This window comes from Jaculus jaculus, chromosome 12 (assembly GCF_020740685.1).
Source record: "Jaculus jaculus isolate mJacJac1 chromosome 12, mJacJac1.mat.Y.cur, whole genome shotgun sequence".
Lineage (NCBI taxonomy): Eukaryota > Metazoa > Chordata > Mammalia > Rodentia > Dipodidae > Jaculus > Jaculus jaculus.
In genome coordinates this window covers 39,105,713-39,123,942 of record NC_059113.1, presented here as the reverse complement: position 1 = coordinate 39,123,942, position 18,230 = coordinate 39,105,713, and the positions used below count along the sequence as shown (strand labels likewise).

The 18,230-nt window shown below is 42.8% G+C and overlaps 1 protein-coding gene across 2 annotated transcripts; it reads right to left on the bottom strand.

Annotated features, from left to right (window-relative positions):
• Nucleotides 1–4,471: 4,471 nt before the first annotated feature.
• Nucleotides 4,472–15,934, bottom strand: Tmem220 (transmembrane protein 220). 2 transcript variants are annotated; one of them, XM_004663073.2, is made up of 6 exons: nucleotides 15,819–15,934; nucleotides 14,500–14,529; nucleotides 13,063–13,123; nucleotides 10,544–10,667; nucleotides 9,450–9,509; nucleotides 4,472–5,437 (listed from the first exon to the last, which is right to left on the bottom strand). In XM_004663073.2, the coding sequence occupies exons 1-6, from the start codon at nucleotides 15,909–15,911 to the stop codon at nucleotides 5,302–5,304; spliced, it is 504 nt and encodes a 167-aa protein (XP_004663130.2). In that variant the 5' UTR covers nucleotides 15,912–15,934; the 3' UTR covers nucleotides 4,472–5,301. The 2 variants fall into 2 exon arrangements, with proteins under 2 accessions (XP_004663130.2, XP_044987360.1); XM_045131425.1 differs by having other exon boundaries at nucleotides 15,814–15,901.
• Nucleotides 15,935–18,230: the final 2,296 nt, after the last annotated feature.

The following is an 18,230-nucleotide window of genomic DNA, read 5'->3' as shown; positions in this document are numbered from 1 at the left end:
CATTAAAAATAATAAAGTTCAGGTATGCCTGTTCTAGTCACCTTGCAGTATGAAATGCACTTTGGACAGTTTTGTTCAAAATACCTGTACTTGGACTTTATGGGCAGTCTTCCCATTTTTGCAGAAAAAAAATCAGAATGTTTTATACTGAGTACTAACTTTTTGGTACTTATCTTAATGAAAAAGAGACCAAAAAATCCCATCAAAATGTTTTTTTACAAGTGAAGTGTTCCACATCTCTCAACTTTGCAGCTGTATGATTGCCATTGTGGTCTGTGTGAGAAATCTAGAGCTATAGAGATCATAGTAGGTAAAGGAATGTAACCTTGACTCCTTTCCTACACAAATGGAGCATGTTTAACTCAGCATACATGACAAGGCTTATCTGCAGAAACAAATGCTTATCTAGTCAGCAAATGAAGACTGTTCAAGTGTACAGAGTTTTGAGTTAGAGCCTAAAAAAAAAAAGAAATGCTAGTCCACATAAGGGTGCCTCTTGAGTATCTAGGCCTTACAGGGATATGGAGGTATATTCCTTTTCTGTGGCTGTTGTCACAAATTCCTACTTGATTGTCTCCCACATGTATTTATTGATTTGTTCTCTGATAATTATAAAGGTCAGCATGCCAAAAGAATTTTTGCTGGGATGGAACCAAGGTAGCTTGGTTTAGCAAGTTCCTGACAGAATTCCCTTTCCAGCCTCTTGAGTTCCACTTTGGCATTACTTGGCTCACATGAATAATCCAAGGAATCTCTATCTCAAAATCCTTAATTCTGACCATAAAGTCCCCTTAAACAATACTGGCTGTTGCCGTTGCTCCTGATTATCTACCAAAATACAATGGAAAGTCCTTATTGCTGAAGATACAACATGCTTTGGTTGTAGAATGTAAAGAAACCATAAAACTGAGCTGGAAGCTTCCTCCCTGCCAGCTACCTTCCCTTATGCCAGAATTCTGCAAACTGCTGGGGAAGAAAAGTCAACAATCTGTGGACTTTGTTTACTTCACACCTGCAAGGCAAGATGTGTTCATTGGTGCAATAGTGACAGGAAAGGGGAGTAACCAGCTGCTCTTAGATTCGTTCTGAGGCCCACTCCACAGGAGGGAAATAATTCCTGGTACTGTAAGTATGGTCAAAAGTCTATGGCTAGAGACATGGACCTTAGAAGGTAACCCTTTATTGTGGTTCTGCTAAATGGAAAGAATGTCAAACTGCCTTCTTTTTTCCCCTCATAGATTGGTACAGCTTCCAGCCCCAGACACAGAAATTTGTTTATGCAAAAGACAGAGGGACATACAGTGATGCAAAGCCAGCAAAGTTACTTAGAATTAGCTAGGCATGGCGGCACCCACCTTTAAACCCAGCATTTGGGAGACTGAGGTAGAAGGATCACCAAGAGTTGAAGGCTAGCCAGCCTGGGCTCCAGAGTAAGTTTCAGATCAACTTGGGCAAGGATGAAATCCTTTTCCAAAAAAAAAAAAAAAAAATTAAAATAGTTATAGAAAACAAGTAACTAGTTTGTGCTCAGCCCTAAACATGGCATGTAAGTCACAAATCTAAGGCAAACCTTGCAGAAGTGGGGGGGGGGGGGGCAGAATGCTAAGAACAGGAGGGTGGGAAGTAGAGCTGTAGAATGCTGTTTGGATACAGTTTGTTGCACTCATGAACCCATGGCAGATTATATATAGTACATATATAAAATGGTTTTTTGCACAAAATTGGGCCTCTCATTATCAGAGAAGGGGGGGAGTTTTATGAGACCCCACACCTCCTAAAATAAGTAGTGGCAACTGAGGATTATTGGGAGAGAGTATAGGAAATAAAATGGCTCACTTTCAAATTAAAATGCCTTAACAGACGAATCGTAAGGAGACAAACAGGCAACAGACACTAAGACCCCTGCCTTGCCACAGCAGCTGGCAACCACTTTTCTACATTTCTTTATTTTAACTTAAAATGGAAACTTGGACAGTTAGATGACTGAACACATGCATGGTTTACTTCAAGGGCTACAGATGTTGTCAGAACACAAACTCAGACTAAGTAAAACGGAACGAAGCAGCCAACACTTCAGGGCAGGGAGCATGTTGGACAGCTGGGGAGATTGCCCTGCTGGGTATTCAGCCAGTGCAGAAAGGACGGGAGCTGTGCCTTGGGGTGTAAAGGTAACTTTCGTGGTCAGTGTGTCTGCCCTTTTGTGCTGGACTGGTGCCCAGCCTTGGAAGATCATAAACTGTTTCACTTTCTCTGCTCAGAGTCAGTCTGTTTTATATTAGGAGAGATGGGCATTTTCCTCACAAGGGGAGTTAAGCCCTTTAGTGCTACAGACAATGGTGTACTTATTCTCCAGTAAATAACCTCCCACCCACTATCATGTAAGGAACCCTGCTGGAACTCAGAGGGTCAAAAAGGAAAGCCCACAAATAAGCAAAAAGGCATGAAAGTTAGATAGAAAAAGAAGGGTTTAGGGTTGGGGGAAGAGATATAATTGGCAGAAGTGGGATTAAAATGTATACGTGTATGAAAGTGTCAAAAAATTAAATTCTTAAGCAGAACAAGAAGAAAAGGACCCTGAATCCCATGTGCCAAGTCCATCTTGTGGTATAAGGCAGCATAGGTTCCGGGGATCGAGACTGCATCTTGGAGGGCTATTACTCAGCTAACCACACAGGACTGCACTGTACTGCATTTACAGACCTCACCATGAAGGAAAGAGACAAACTCCACAGACACACTGTGAAGTTTGCTGCCACACAAAAAAAGACTGGGAATATAGAAACTTAATTTTGTTTGAAGAGACAAGGGATGACACGAAAGAAGATGGTTTAGCTGAATGGGGAAGACCATTTCCAGTCACATACTGTAAGCAGAGGCATCAGAGGAGAGTGGTAAGAGGCAGAACAGGATAAACTAGGGCTATGTTGTGACTAGCCTTGAATGAGGGGCCTAGTGAGGATCTCTTGGTTTCTGAAGGCCTAGGCAGAGGTAAAGTGGATAATTGTGAGGGCTTGGGAAAGATGTACAGGATTGAGATAACTAAGTTTACTGAGTTGAGTAGAAAATAAGGAGTTGTCTGGCATGGTGGTATACATCTGTAATCCAGCACTCAGGGCTGAAGCAAAAGGATTACTGCCAAGTTCAAAGCCAACATATAGAAGACCATGTCTCAAAACAAACACAAGGGACAACTATCCCACAAGTGTGTTCTATGCTTCACTATGAAGATGCAGCAGAATTCATGGCCTGGTATTGGAGACGTAAATCCCAGGAATATGCATTTGGGACATTATTTTTGTTTTTCCACAGAATCAAGCCTGGACCTCAGTTTGCAAATGAGTCAGTTTCTTTGTGACTTTATTAGTAATCCTAAAAGAATATACATGCTAAAGGACACTGGAGAACTCAGATTCTTTACATGTTTTCGTTTTGTGAGGTAGGGTCTTGATGTAGTCCAGGCTGGTCTAGAATTCATTATGTAGTCTCTGGGTGGCCTTGAACTCATGGCAACCCTCCTATTTCTGCCTCCCCGGGGCTTGGATTCAAGACATGTACCACCATGCCAGGATCATGTTTTTGTTGTTTGGGTTTTTTTTTTTCTTTTTATACATGTATTTTTATATATAAATCTTTTACATGTAAATCCTTTGCATTTTATTAACCCTTGAACTAAAGTACCCTATAATTGCCTTAATAATATAAATTAGATTCTTTTCCATGGTAATCTCTGACTTCTACTGCCACTAGGACTAAAATAAGCACAATGCACCACCCCTCCCCTTTGGTACTTACAGAATTAGTGGGAGACAAATTATCAGACTCATCCCACACTCTGGACATGTGGTTAGGACTCATTCTGTTTATGCGAAGCATTTCATAAATGTCATGTAATGAAATCTGGCTCAAGTTTGACTCCAACATATAAGTTACCATCAAATGTCCAACTGAAATGCCGTACAAGCCACTGAGCTGAGTATTCAGGCCTCACATGAAAAAAAAAAAAAAAAAAGCAAGCAGGGCTGGGGAGAAGGCTCAGTGGTTAAAGGTGCTTGCTTATAAAGCCTACCAGCTTGGGTTCAGTCCCCTAGTATCCACATAAAGCCAGATGCACAAAGTGGTGCATGTGTCTAGAGTTTGTTTGCAGCAACCAAAAGTCCTGGTAGGCCCTTTTTCTCCCTCAAATAAATTAAGAAATTAAGTAGAAATGATTTAAAAAACAACAAGGGTCAATAAAAACAGATAAACTTTTCTTTAACCCAATATCTTAATATTTCCAATATGAAATTAGTACAAAAATATGTCTTTTTAAATCTAGTATTCATTTTACATGTGTATCCCATCCATTTAGGCACTAAATTTTTGTTGAAAATATTTGATCTATAGATATCAAAATCTGGAATTGAAAATGTTCATACATCAAGTTGTCCAAGCACATTATATGTTTTCTGACAAGTAAATATCAATCCATGAATAAAAATAAGATGCAAAATTTATTTTGGTACCCACATTTCAAGTGCTCAGTAGCAACATGTGGTTAGCGGTCACCATACTGGATTACTGTAGTCCTAAAATGCTCTTCTGCTCAAGGTTATTTTGGACATACATTAAAAAAAAATAGGTGCATAGCTTTTGCCCTTATTTAGAATAGTGAGAATTAATAATCCCTATTCCTTCCTGATTGGTCCCAAATTCCATTTTCCTTCTCATCTTCCCTTTCTTTCCAAGACATGTCTATTATTGTTATCTCAAGTCCTCATTTAACCCATGCCACTGTACCAGTTTAATATAATGGGATTAGTTTGGGGGCATAGTCCTTGAACCTACCCCTATTTAGTGTTATCCACACTCTACTTCCATTTTATTTTAATCTCATGCAGCCCTTGGTAATCTTCAAGCACTTTACATTTTCAGAGTGACTTCATATTACCTAGTTTGGTTGTAGTAACAAGTAAGTAGGAGACAAAAGAAACAATCTACCAGGAAGTTTCTATATTTGCCTATGTCACATGCATAGTGGGAAAGCTGAATCAGAACTCCTATTTCTTGATGTTTGTTCTAGTGTCTTTTTTTCTGCTACACTGGCACAACACCCTTTCAAATAGGCAGCCAGAGAATGTCAGGCCCCACCTCTTATTGAGCCAGTCTTAAACAGTATTGCAGGCAGCCTTGAAAGTTCTCAAAACCCTCAAATCATCTCTAGCATTAGCTCATCTCCTGAAATAAATTGAGAAACTATTCTATTAACTATAATATTTATAAAAAATTGAAAGTGCTAATTTAAAAAACAATTCTTGAATCCCTTTAAATTACTGTCTTGCAGTGAGTTGGCCAGGAGGACCGCATCTCCTGGTTTATGTGTACATAAATCCATAAAGTAAGTGGGAAAAGAGTGAGGATGACAGCCATTGCCAGTTGAATTCTTCCGCCAGTTGGATTCCTATAAGACACACAAAATCCACTATGAATAAAAGTCTGTTAAAAATATAAGGCTGGAGGGATGGCTTAGAGGCTAAGGCATTTGCCTGCAAAGGCAAAGGACCCAGGTTCAATTCCCCAGGACCCACATTAGCCAGATGCACAAGGGGGCTCATACATCTGGACAGTGGCTAGAGGCTGTAGCACGCTCTCTTTCCCTCTCGAACAAATAAAAAGAAAATATTTTATATACATATATATGTATGTATGTGTGTGCATGCGTGTGTGTGTGTGTGTGTGTGTGTGTGTGTGTGTGTGTGAGTGAGCCTGGGCTATGAAGTAAATTTCAGATCATCCTGGGTTAAAGTGAGACCCTGCCTCAAAAATTTTTAATAAATAAATGAATGAAATATGAGCCAGGGATACAACTTAATTATAGAGCACCTGTACTTGCTTAGCACACAGGAGGCCCTCAATCTCATCCCCTGTGCCACTAAAAAAATAATAATAAAATAACTTATTGAGAGAGAGAGAGAGAGGCAGGCAGAATGAGTATGGGTATGATAGGGCTCCTGCTGCTACAAATGAACTCCAGGTGCAAGTGCCAGTTCGCGCATCAGGCTTTGTGTGGGTACTAGGGAATTGAACCCAGGCTGCCAGGCTTTGTGAGCAAGCACCTTTAACCACTAAGCCATCTCTCCAGCCCCAAAATAATTTTTAAAACTTGACAACTTTATGCCATTAAATTTGAAAATTAGATTATCAAGAAATTGCTTGAAAATTTAATTGACTAAAATTTACACAGGAAGAAATAGATTATTTCCAAGTTTAATGGCATAAAATTGTTCATAATATTCATTTTATAAAAATATTTTATTTATTTGAGAGCGAATGAAAATAAATGGGTATTCCAGAGCCTCTAGCCACTGGAAATGAACTCTAGATGCATGTGCCACCTTGTGCATCTGGCATTATGTGGGTACTGGAGAATAGAACCCAGGCCCTTAAGTTTTGCAGGCAAGTTCCTTAACTGCTGAGCCATTCTCTCCAGCCCAACACAATATTCTTTTATGATTAAAAGAATCCATTATGGGCAGCCAACTAGTGGTTGAACTATGGTCAAAATATGCTTTGTTGGATTTTAGTCCTTTGAGATGCATAGGGGCTTATTTTTATGGCTGACCATTTATCTTTTTGTACATAATATGTATGTGAGAACAAAGTGGATTCTGCCATTCTACTTAGGTATCCCATCAGTGAGCTACGAGATCAAGTATATTATTGTGTGGTGAAAATCTGCATCACCATTAATTTTTTGTCTGCTTGCTATATTGATAAATAGAAAAATGTGTTATTGCCTTGTAAAATAATTATGGATTTTTCCTTTTATTTTTTTAAGCTCTGTCAGCTTTTCTTTGTACCTGTTTTGAGGTTATGTTATTAATAGTACATACAGAGTTAGAACTGTTGTCCTATTGATGAGCTGATGATTTTGTCACACAAGTGTCTTTTAAGCTGGGCTTAGTGATGTACACCTGTCTTCCCAGTACTTGGGGTGGAGGCAGGAGGATCAGGAGTTCGAAGTCCTATTTCCCTACATAGTGAGTCAGAAGCCAGCTACATGAGCCCTTATCTCAATTTTTTTTTTTGAAGTGTCTTTCTTTGGCATCTTAAATTCACTTTTTAATAACTGGTGTCCAGAGCTCAGATAACCAAGTAATCCTTATTACTGTCTCTCCAGGGTAAATTCTAGAGATTTTCTTGACTTCTTTTTTTTTTTTTTTCCTTTTCTCTCACTCTCTTATTTATTTATTTATTGGTACTGAAGATTGAACTCAGGGCCTTGAGTGGCAAGTGGTCTACCACTGAGCCATGTCCCCAGGATTTAAATAAAAAAATCAAAACTATCCATATGTTACAAGAAAACATATAAGTTACTTGACAATCTGAAAGGGAAGCGTACTTTTCTAACTATGACTGTAAATGCAGAAGCAATTAGCAAAAGGATGGGGAAATTCAGCTACTTTAAAGTAACAACAAAACCTTTCTTCCAGACAGAGTATTCTGTTTGCAAAGCAAAGAGGCAATGACAAACTGAAAGCATCTTCCCGGCTTGTACTGTGAAGGACCACTACGTCTGACTCTAGTTTCTAAGTAGAGGTAAGACCAGCCACTTGACAACTGAGTTAAACCTGGAAACAAAGCAGCAATTCGTACAAAGAGTAATGTACTGCCGGGTGTGGTGGCGCACGCCTTTAATCCCAGCACTCGTGAGGCAGAGAGAGGACCGTGAGTTTGAGGCCATCCTGAGACTATATGGTGAATTCCAGGTTAACCTGGGCCAGAGAGAGACCCTACCTCAAAAAACAAAACAAAACAAAACAAAACAAAAAAACAGAAAAGAAAGAGAGAGAGAGAAATGTACTGCATGGCTGTTTACATGGCTGCTAATCTTAAGAAGATGTGCTTATCTTTCTTTTCTCCTTCCCTCCACAAGTACTTCACCACGCAGCCCCTGGCTTTGCTCTACTAAGAGAAATGAAAGTTAAAACTCACCCTTTCTCAACTACCTGATTATTAAATATTCAAAAACGACAATATATTCTGTTAGCAAGGCCGCAGCAAAATAGGTACTCTAATTTGTTGCTAGTGAGGATATAAAATACATCAATCTCTGTGGAGGGGGATTTGATTCTACACTGAGATATTAATGACGCAGTTATGCTTTGATTCAGCAATCCCATTTCAAGGAATTCACCCCAAAGACACACTAGTAAGTCCATGTTAGATAGATGCATGTTTATTAACTGCAGTACTATTTTTTTTAGCACCAAAAACTGGATATCATCTAAATGTAATGAGCTCCAAGGTGCATGTGAGAGAAGCAAAGGGAATATAATTGTATCTAACAAACTGCCACTTATTAAGACAGGCAGGAATTCAAATAAAAACATATTTGCTCCACTAAGAAACCATGGGGTGAACTATAAAACTAAAGGTTTTGCCTATAGGGAAAGGGACGATTTAGGACCCAGGGGTAGAAAAGACTTCTTTGGATACATCTTATTTTTAGATTTGGCTTTGGAGCCATGTAGATATTTTACACAATTATAATATCAGTACATTTTACATGAAATGACCCTTAGCAGTAAATGAGCTGGTGTATTCATATGGCTCATTAGCACAGAGGACAACTACTTCTAGGAGTGTGCTGACAGAACCTTAGTGGCTTCTCCCCTAATGGCAAGCACACAAAACACCTATGTTCAGTAGCAATACTCTGATTTTGAGAATTGGTATTAAAATGCTATTTTGGCAAGACATGGTGAGCAATGCCTATAATCCCATCACTGGGGAATCTGAGGCAGGAGGATTACAAAGTTGAGGCTACCCAAGGCTACACAGTAAGATCCTGTCTCCAAAAAAAAAAATTGTGCTATAGAAATGCTCAGCAGTTAAGGCACTTGCCTGCAAAGCCTAATGACCTGGCTTTGATTCCCCAGTGCCCATTAGATGCACAAAGTGGTGTTTGCATCTGAAGTTTGTTTGCACTGGCAGGAGGCCCTGGCATGCCCATTCTCTCCCTCTGTCTCTCTCTCTCTCTCATCTCTCTCTCTTGCAAATAAAAATATTTTAAATAAGAAATGGCAACATTAAAATAAGTATTTAATAAAACTATTTTTTTTTAAATTCTATCATAATGTAGGGTAATCCAATGAGCTGTTATTAAGTCTTTGACAATAGTGATTTTGCTAAGATTAAAATGAGATACAAAAGACCTCTGGTAAGGTTAAGGAATACTGGTATCCTTGAATTTTAATTTTATTAGTGATAATCAGTATAAGCTCTTTATCTATCTAGTTAGTCTATGTACATGCATAGGCACATATATTTGTGACATGATATATAATTATAATACACACACACACACACACACACACACACACATAAATTCGCACACATTGGAAAAAAAGCTGATTCCAGATCTGAACAATATGACATAAGTCTGGGTGTCACATGAGGTGAGAACTTACTTTGCTGAACTGTGGCACAATGTCATCCATGCCATGATAATCACCAAGCCAGAGAGCTCCCTGGAAAACAATGTGCATTTCCTATGAAATGACTACAGTCACTCATTTCACATCACTGGAGGAACAGTTCAACCTAGAAAACCAGCCCAGATTTCACTGGCCACTAATTATAATACTCCAGGGGCATCAGTGTTGGGCAGGATGAGCCTGACCCAATACAGTTTGAGCACATGCTACAGGAGTGTGGGCGATTGCAAGGAGTGAAATGCTTGTGGCATTAATCAGACTAGTAGTGGTGTGGGGGTACACTTCTAGAGGTTTGTGTTATAAGCACATAGCTTTTATGCTGAATAGTCATATTCAGTCAGAGCCATAGGAAGCTCCTCATATAGACCACTCTAATTCCTGGCCTTTGAACCAGAAGTAATTCAACCCATTTGGTCTATTGAACCAGCCAGGTTGGCTTCAGTTTTCTATAGCTGAGGGTCCAGAGAAAAGCACTTTCTCACTGATGCTAAATTTGCAAGTCTGTGAAGCTTGGTGTTATCACATGGCAACAGAGGGGCACAAAAATGTTGGCATCTGCCAGCAGTAGGGAAAAAAATCAGTAAGGTCAGGAGCAAAGAGTGGATGGGAGCAAAGTTAGAAGGGTGATAAAACAGTCATAAAATTTTTATGACAAAAAAGGAGATGACATGTGACATACCAGAACAAGGTTGCTAACCTCGGAAGTGGCTGATAACTCTTAAGACTTTGCCTTATAGCTGACTCAGAATGCTGACAGTTATCAGCTCATTAGAGTGGACCGAATTACTGTATCATATAATTACCGGTTACAGAGAGGCCCAGGTTCAATTACCTGACAGTAATATAATGGAGTGAGTAATAATTTCTGGTAGGAGTAATCTTGCAATCTGATAGGCAGTGCTGGGTTTCAAACTCAGCTCCACCATTTTCTTGAAGACTCTAATACTTCCTCTGTTCCTAAATGGTGCATTCAGAGGAGTTAAATCATCATTGTGTGAAGATAGGTTGATGTTGCAAACGACTTCCTCTCTACCCCACCCCTCTGAAGAGCAAAAGGCCCTGCTCACCTGCCTTCCTCCTCCTGTAAGATACTCTGCTGTGCATGGAGCAAGAGGTAGTGTGCCAAGCGGACAGCCCACACCACGCAAAACAGCATGTGGATAGTAGACACACTCTTCCAAACAAAGTTACCTGGAAGTACATATATTCCAGTGCTCATAACCATCATCAGATAAATCCAGAAACAGAAACAAGATAAATCCAGAGGGGCTGGAGAGGTGGCTTGGTGGTTAAGGCACTTGCCTGCAAAGCCAAAGGACCCATGTTCAATTCCCTAGGACCCATGTAAGTCAGATGCATAATGGGGCACATATGTCTGGAGTTCATTTGCAGTAGCTGGAGGTCCTGGCTTGCTCGCTCGCTTGCTCTCCCCACCCCACCTCTTTCTCTCTTTCAAATAAATAAATAAAACTAATTTTTTTTTTTAAAAAAGATAAATCCAGAAACATCTCTGGACATGTTTGTCAGAATGTGCTTTCAGGAAAGGCATTAACAAAAAAATTTTTGTTGTTGTTTTCAAGGAACAACAGAGGTTAGAGCATTAATTAACAATTTCAAGTGGATACATTCTGTTTCAGGTGCCCACAATTCTTCCCTTCTTGTGACAATTGCCCTCATTTTCTTTTTGGGGGCTCCACCCTTTCCCATGGCTAGTCCCTGTGGGCAGCAGCTGTGCGGCTAGTCCATTAGCAGCAAGGACATCCCTAGCCTTTATTCTGAGGCCCCTGGGAACTTTAAAACCTTACTAATAGTTGTTTTAAAGAAAGCCTTAACTTATTAGGATATGCCAATAATGAAGATAAAATATACTTTTTCTAGGACTTTTTTTGAGAGGTTTTTCCTTTTTACCAAAATGTTTAAATTAAGTTAGCTTGTGAAGTGATGGGTTTCCTAGGGAATGTTTCGCTATGTGCCGTACTCTGTTTTAACTCATCCCTTTGAGGGTGTTTTGGGCTACAGAAGGTGAAGCTACTGTGCCCAGCATCGAGCTGCATAGCTATTTTCTTTGTTTAAAACTTAAAAAAATATATTATTTATTTATTTAAATTGATAGAGAAAGAGAGAGAATAGGCGTGCCAGGGCCTCCAGCCACTGCAAACAAACTCCAGATGCCTGCACCGCCTTGTGCGTCTGGCTTACATGGATCCTGAGGAATTGAATCCGGGTACTTTGGCTTTGCAGGCAAATGCCTTACCACTGAGCCATCCATCCAGACCTGCATAGCTATTTTCAGTGAAGAGTTAATGTGTGTACTCTCCCAGGACACACATGTAAGAGGTTCAGTGCAGGAGAAAGAATGGATGCATGAGCAAGCCTGATGTATAGTCATTAGTACCTGTAACATAGCCTGCCTGGTGGTGTTGCTTGGGACTGAATATTTGTGTCCTATGTTGAAATCCTGCCCACTAAGAGATATTAAGGGATGGGGCCACTGGGAGGTGATCAGTTTATGCAGATGGATCTATCATGAATGAAATGAGTGCTCCTACAAGCCAGGCCTGAGAAGTCTCCCTTGCCTTCCTGGACTGTGAAAGGACACAACCGAGGTGCTACTGGGGCTGGGAGGGATCTTGAGCTGGTAGCACCAAGTGACTGAGATGGGACTTTCTATACTCTTGGGATGTAAATTAAGTACCAAGTCAAGGTGGGCTGGTTACTCTGAATGTCTGTGTGGGATCCTGATATGCTGATGCGTTAGACAGGGGGCTGGTTACTCTATGTGTAGACTGTCCTCCTGATGAATCAGCATAAGTCAGGGCTTTTGACCTTCTGGATCTCAGTTCTCACAGTGCTTTCTAGTATTATAAAATCTCTGTGCTTATTGGCTCTGTGAGACTACACAGACAATTGCTTATTCTTTTTTTTTTTTTTTTAATTTTTTATTTATTTATTTGAGAGCGACAGACACACAGAGAAAGACAGATAGAGGGAGAGAGAGAGAATGGGCGCGCCAGGGCTTCCAGCCTCTGCAAACGAACTCCAGACGCGTGCGCCCCCTTGTGCATCTAGCTAACGTGGGACCTGGGGAACCGAGCCTCGAACCGGGGTCCTTAGGCTTCACAGGCAAGCGCCTAACCGCTAAGCCATCTCTCCAGCCCAATTGCTTATTCTTTTTGGTCCTGTACCCCTGACTAGCTGCCTACAAAATGGGAGCTACCTTACTCCTAATCCCTATCATTATGATTGTTTATAGGGAGATACCAAGAGCCATATATAATAGTGAAAATGAAGAAATCTTACAGACATTATAAACGTTTTGTACAAATAAGTGGCAGTTCATATATACAGGTTCAGTTGTGTAACTATCCTTCCATGTCATCAGCCCAAAAGGTCTTGGGTCCAAAGGCAAGACCTTGGGAAGTTTTTTTAAAGATGGGTAAGGATGATCCAGATTAAAATGAAACACCTCTTATTAGAAGTGAGAAGACATGTTTAGTGTCTTGTCTTGGGAGGTGGGAAAACAGATTCTCATCAATGTAGGAAAATCTGATTTGTTGATCCTCTATCCAGAGCCCGACATTCATACCTGTGACAAGAGGGTTACATCCAACAAGCAGGGCCAGGCCTGCAGGGATAATGTACACCACCTGTTAGCGAAGACAGAAATGTGCGGGTTAAGGAGTTGTGCCCAATATTGGGGATGCAGCTCAGTGGTAGAATACTTGCCTAGCATGTATGAGACTCTGGGGTTCAGCCCCAGCACTAAAATCAAACAAAAAAAACAGTGTTATTGGTCACCAACCTCCATAATTCTCCTTTAGTAGTTTAGTAGTGGGTTTTAGCAGTCACTAGGGAGTGCTATCTTGTGTAACTTACCATGCAGGACTACCATGTCGGCTGTAACTGTACATCCCTCCCTAGCCCCCAAACTGTTGGCAATTTCAGGAAAGACTCCTTCATCTTCAAGCTCTAGTACTGAGCAGAGTCTGGTTTAAAAAAAAAAAGCCAGCCTCCCAGTCTCTCCCAGGCAACTTCCACACCCCATTTGCATAAAAGAAACATTCTCTGCAAAACAGGGCAAGAGCAGTCATGAATCTAGCTAGATGGGCCTGCTTGGTTAGATCCAATGGACCATGTGGCCCAATACTCCGTATGTGAAAGTGAGTCCACAGACAGCTTCCTGATGATGTGTGGGTCTGATGTCAGGCCCTAACTCTTGGAAAGTGCTAAGTTTGTCTGAAGTAGGAAGCTTGGCACTAGAGAGGCCCTATTCCTGAGCCTCATTTGCAGCAAGCAGGCTGTGGCCATACCAGGTGTGTGTGCCGTGGTCAGCAGAGTATAAGGAAGAATAGGCTCATAAGGAGCCTGGAGATGTTCCAAGGACTGTGGCTGCTTGACCATACCAATTGCAGTGCTTATAAACCTTGAGTTTACTTGGACCTTTTCTGTGTTTTCTTCCGAGTTCCATCCCAAATGATGACTGGCATGTCAGCCAGTGATGATATGTGCAGGTCAAGTCGTACCTGACAGAGGGGCATTCATGCTCCTTAGGCACTCAAAAGCAGTTGTGGCATCTATCTACTCAACAGGATTACAGTTTCCCTTGGTATCCAGGGAAGGCTGTTTCCAGGACTGTCTTCTGGGGTCCAAGGACAAGAATTGTAGATGCATATGGTTGATGCATATCTTTTGGTTGGTTGTTATAAAGACTACCGATAATATGTGAAGTGACTAGGACATTGTTGGCCTTTCCTAAAGGACAGGTATTTATAATGTTATTATGTCTGGCATAAATTAAGATGACCTCTCTTTATGGAAAGACTTCTGTGTCTCCAGAAATTCTAGCATTCCCTCTTTCCAGGTTAAATTACCAGTCTGATTTTCTCCTCCAAAGGGGGCGGGGGGAAGATGAGGAGAAAAGAACTTACAAAGGTTTGTGTTTTTAAGTTCTTGTGTATATGAAGCAGAATTGGGAGGCAATTATCTGTGAAACGGAGGGACGTTGAGGAAGCAGCTTACTTACCACCCACAGCTCTGCGTCTGGATCGTTGACCTGCAATACCAGAATTTCAAGCTATTAGCAGACAACTGTCCTGTCCATTCCCAGGTCTGCTCTGTTCTTGTATTCACTGTTCATTTGCTAAGAGCAAGTGCAGCAGCGGGGCATTGGGGTTTGGGGGTGGGGGGTCGGCGGGCAGATGTGTGTGAAGCAGCACATCAGGACAGCAGAAGGGGCAGAAAAGAACTATTTTGGATTTCTGAAGAAGACACACCAAACTGGAATAGGTATAATGGGTGTACTGATTGTTAACTTGATCTAGAATCACCTGGAGGATGAGTCTCTGGCTATGCCTATGAGGGACTCATCCTGTGGACAGCACCATTCCATGGGCTGAAGTCTCGGAGTGGATACAGAGAAAAGCTAGCTAAGCACTAGCATTTTTTTTTTTTTTTTTTTTTGAGGTAGGGTCTCACTCTAGCTCAGGCTGACCTGGAATTCACTATGTAGTTTCAGTGATCCTTCTACCTCTGCCCTCCTGAGTGCTGGGATTAAAAGCATGTGCAATTTTTAAAATTTTATTTAATGAGAGAGAGAGAGAGGAAGAAGGAGAATAAATGGGTGCACCTGGGCCTCAAGCACTGTAAACCAACTCCAGACGCATGTGCCATCTTGTGCATGTGACTTTACTTGGGTACTGGGGAATCAAACCTGGGTCCTTAGGCTTCCCAGGCAAGCTCCTCAAGCACGACTCTCTGGTTCCTCATAGTGGACATAATGGGAGCACCGCCTTAAACTCCTGCTGCCTAGCCTTCCTGACCATGGTGGACTGCAACCTTCGACTGTAAAGTGAACTAAATCTAAGTAGCTTCCTGTCAGCCTCAAGCATTTGGTCACAGTAGAGATGATACATACAGTGACTGATAAATGGTTATCTTAAAGACCCTAAGTCTCAAGAACTACTATGTGAACGACCCTCAACCTAGAAAGATAATGATGCTGCCAAGGGTTCCGGAGTTTCTCCTCTTTTTGGTCTGCCCGAGCGAGGTTGGAGGTTCTGAGCGGTGCCAGGGCTGCTCACTAAGGTCCCTTGCAAGCTCGCTGGGCCAGCTCCCGCCTCCCGGGGTGGAGGCCTGCCAGGTCGGGTTCGGGGTGTGGCTCAGAGAAACTGTGAGGGATGGGGAGCACAGGGAGGGGTTCCCCTCCACCTAAGCTTTAATTCTCCAACCCGTGAACTGGCCGCCACTGCGACTGCGGGCCGATCAGTTCCCACGGCTGCCGGGCCCGCGGGCAGCGCCCGGAGCCCGGAGGTCCCGCTCCCCGCCTGCCCCAGCCCACCTGACCTGCACCACCGCGGCCAGCGCGAAGAAGGCGGCCATCAGCGCGTTGCAGGCCCGCCACAGGCTGCGCGCCCACCAGCCCCGAGCCGGAGCCATGGCTGGGCAGCCCCAGAAGCGGGCGGGGCGGGGCCAGAGGAGCGGGGGGGGGGCAGGGGGCGGGGCCAGATGATGGGCGCGGCCAGAGGAGCGGGGCAACGGGGCGGGGCCATGGGAGGGGCGGGGCCAGACGATGGGGCGCGGCCAGGGCGGGACCAGACCAGGGGCGGGGCCAGATGATGGGCGGGGCCAGAGGAGCGGGGGAGCAGGGGGCGGAGCCAGATGATGGGCGCGGCCAGAGGAGCGGGCAGGGCGGGGCCAGGGGTTTAAGCCCTGAGAGGCGGGGAGGGGCGGGGCAAGGTCAGACCGTTCCTTCTGGACGCTTTGCCCCCATCGGAATCACCTCCATTGGGGTTCGTCTGCTTGACCCTAGGGGAGGAGCGAGGCGAGGCGTGAGGCTTAGTGGTACTGTCCTTTCCAAGCTGGCGAGGGTGAGAGGCGGAGTCTCCTTGCCACAGATGGGCAAGGCCTGAGTGCCTCGCTGAGGTCACCCAGCTGGTGGAGGTGGAAGGAAGTCGGATTTGAATCCTTATAGGAAGGTCAAGCTTCCAAGCCTATCTCCCCTCCCGCCCCCCCAGGCTAAGACTACTTTCTCACATCAACCAGCAAGAAAATCATAAATAAAAATATTTTGGAAAAAAAAATCCAAAAGAAAATGCACATAAAAGAAAACCAAGAAACAAAAACCAGAAATGCAAATGAGTGGAGAAGAAAGGAAAGGAAAAGGCGGCACGTGTGTTTTCTGGGTAGTATTTATGCACGTCTTTCTAAAGCAGGAACTTTGAAAGCCCTGTAAGCATTATGGTAATTTCCAGACTGAGTTGAGGACAGATAGATTAACATCTTATATTGCATATGGCTTTTCAGCAGACAGCCTCATTTATCTTCATGGGCTTTTTATTATAAAAGCCATTTACATATTATACATATTTACAATTCTCTCCCACTAGCAAAACCAACAAAATTTTCAACACACATTATTCACGAATTTCCTGTGAAAGACACTGAAACATTCACTGGGCTCCCCTCACTTAGCTCACTCTTTTTCTGTGTTCTAATTTGCCCATCTGATGAGTTCTTCCCTGGGCTTATTTACACATGCATACAGAGGCCTCCTCATGTTTTATTCTAAATTGTCTGCCACTTCAAATCATGAGCGGGGGGGGTTTTGTTCCCCTGTCCTTTTAGCTACAGCTCTTAAAACAGGTTAGAAGGTTCATTACTTTTAACAAACTCCCTATGTCAAAAATGCCAATTATGGGTGCCTGGCGCAGCGCCGGAGTGGAGTGGCTATGGCTTGTCCAGGAAGGGAGCTTGGTGACATTCCAAAGCAAGCACACACATTAGCAGAGATGTGACAGGCTGCACTCTTCCTGGTGTTGGGTGTGGCTCTTCTCCAAGCTCCACTATAATCCACACTGGCCTGTCCCCTACCTGTAAAGCATAAAGGAGATAAAGCAGAGAGGGAGTATCATGGGTGAGCTGAATTGAGTCCCCCACCCCCCACCAGACCTCTGACTCTCATCCCAGACCTCACAATGTAACTGTGTTTGTAGCTAAGACTCTTTAGAAAGGTGATTTCTTTAAAATGAGTGCACGATGGTGGACCCTATTCCAATAGACTGGTGTCTCTATAAGAAGTGACCAGAACGCAGGCACACAGAAGAACCTGTGCAAAGAAACAGGAAACCAGCCATGCCAACATCTTGATCTTGAGTTTCCAGCCTGTTTTGAGGGAAAACGTTCTGTGAGCTGGCCTGTCTGTGGGACTTGTTATAACCCAGGGAACAATTTTAGTACTACAAAGAAAATGGTCTGAAGATGCTTAGAAGCCCTGATGTTCCATGTGTGTGTGTGGTACTGAGGATTGAGCCAAGAGCCTCCAAAACGAGCCACACCCCCAGCCCAACCTTGGAGTTTTCTAATGTTCACTGTTGTCTGGAACTCTTCCAGAATCCTCCAGGCCAGTTCAGCAAGGTCCAGTCCCCCTTCTTCTAGGGCCAGTATTTTGATATTGGGATAGCCTCATCTCTCACTATTGGCACTTGTGGGATACAGGACCATTCCAGGAATAGGCAAGTGACCTTAGGTTGCTATCCAGCATATTCCATTCTCTTGACCACTGTGACTGGGTGTCAGAACATGGTCCAATTTCACTGATTCAATCCTAGCGGCTATACGGCACAGATACTTGACAGGCAAAGTATGCGATGCCTGGAAAAATTTTGAATTTCATTTTATTTTTAAAACTTTTTTTATTGATAACTTCCTATAAGGAATATTGGAGGAGACTCAGGACAAAGCCAACTCCTTTTAGGC

What these genes read in the sequence shown, in the direction of transcription:
- Tmem220 (XM_004663073.2), bottom strand. Translation starts at nt 15,911, where the DNA reads ATGGCTCCGGCTCGGGGCTGGTGGGCGCGCAGCCTGTGGCGGGCCTGC. An exon ending in CAGACGCAGAGCTGTGGGTG is followed by an intron (nt 13,124 to 14,499) that starts GTAAGTAAGCTG and finishes CTTCGCTAACAG; the next exon opens with GTGGTGTACATTATCCCTGC. An exon ending in TTACAGGAGGAGGAAGGCAG is followed by an intron (nt 9,510 to 10,543) that starts GTGAGCAGGGCC and finishes ATTGTTTTCCAG; the next exon opens with GGAGCTCTCTGGCTTGGTGA.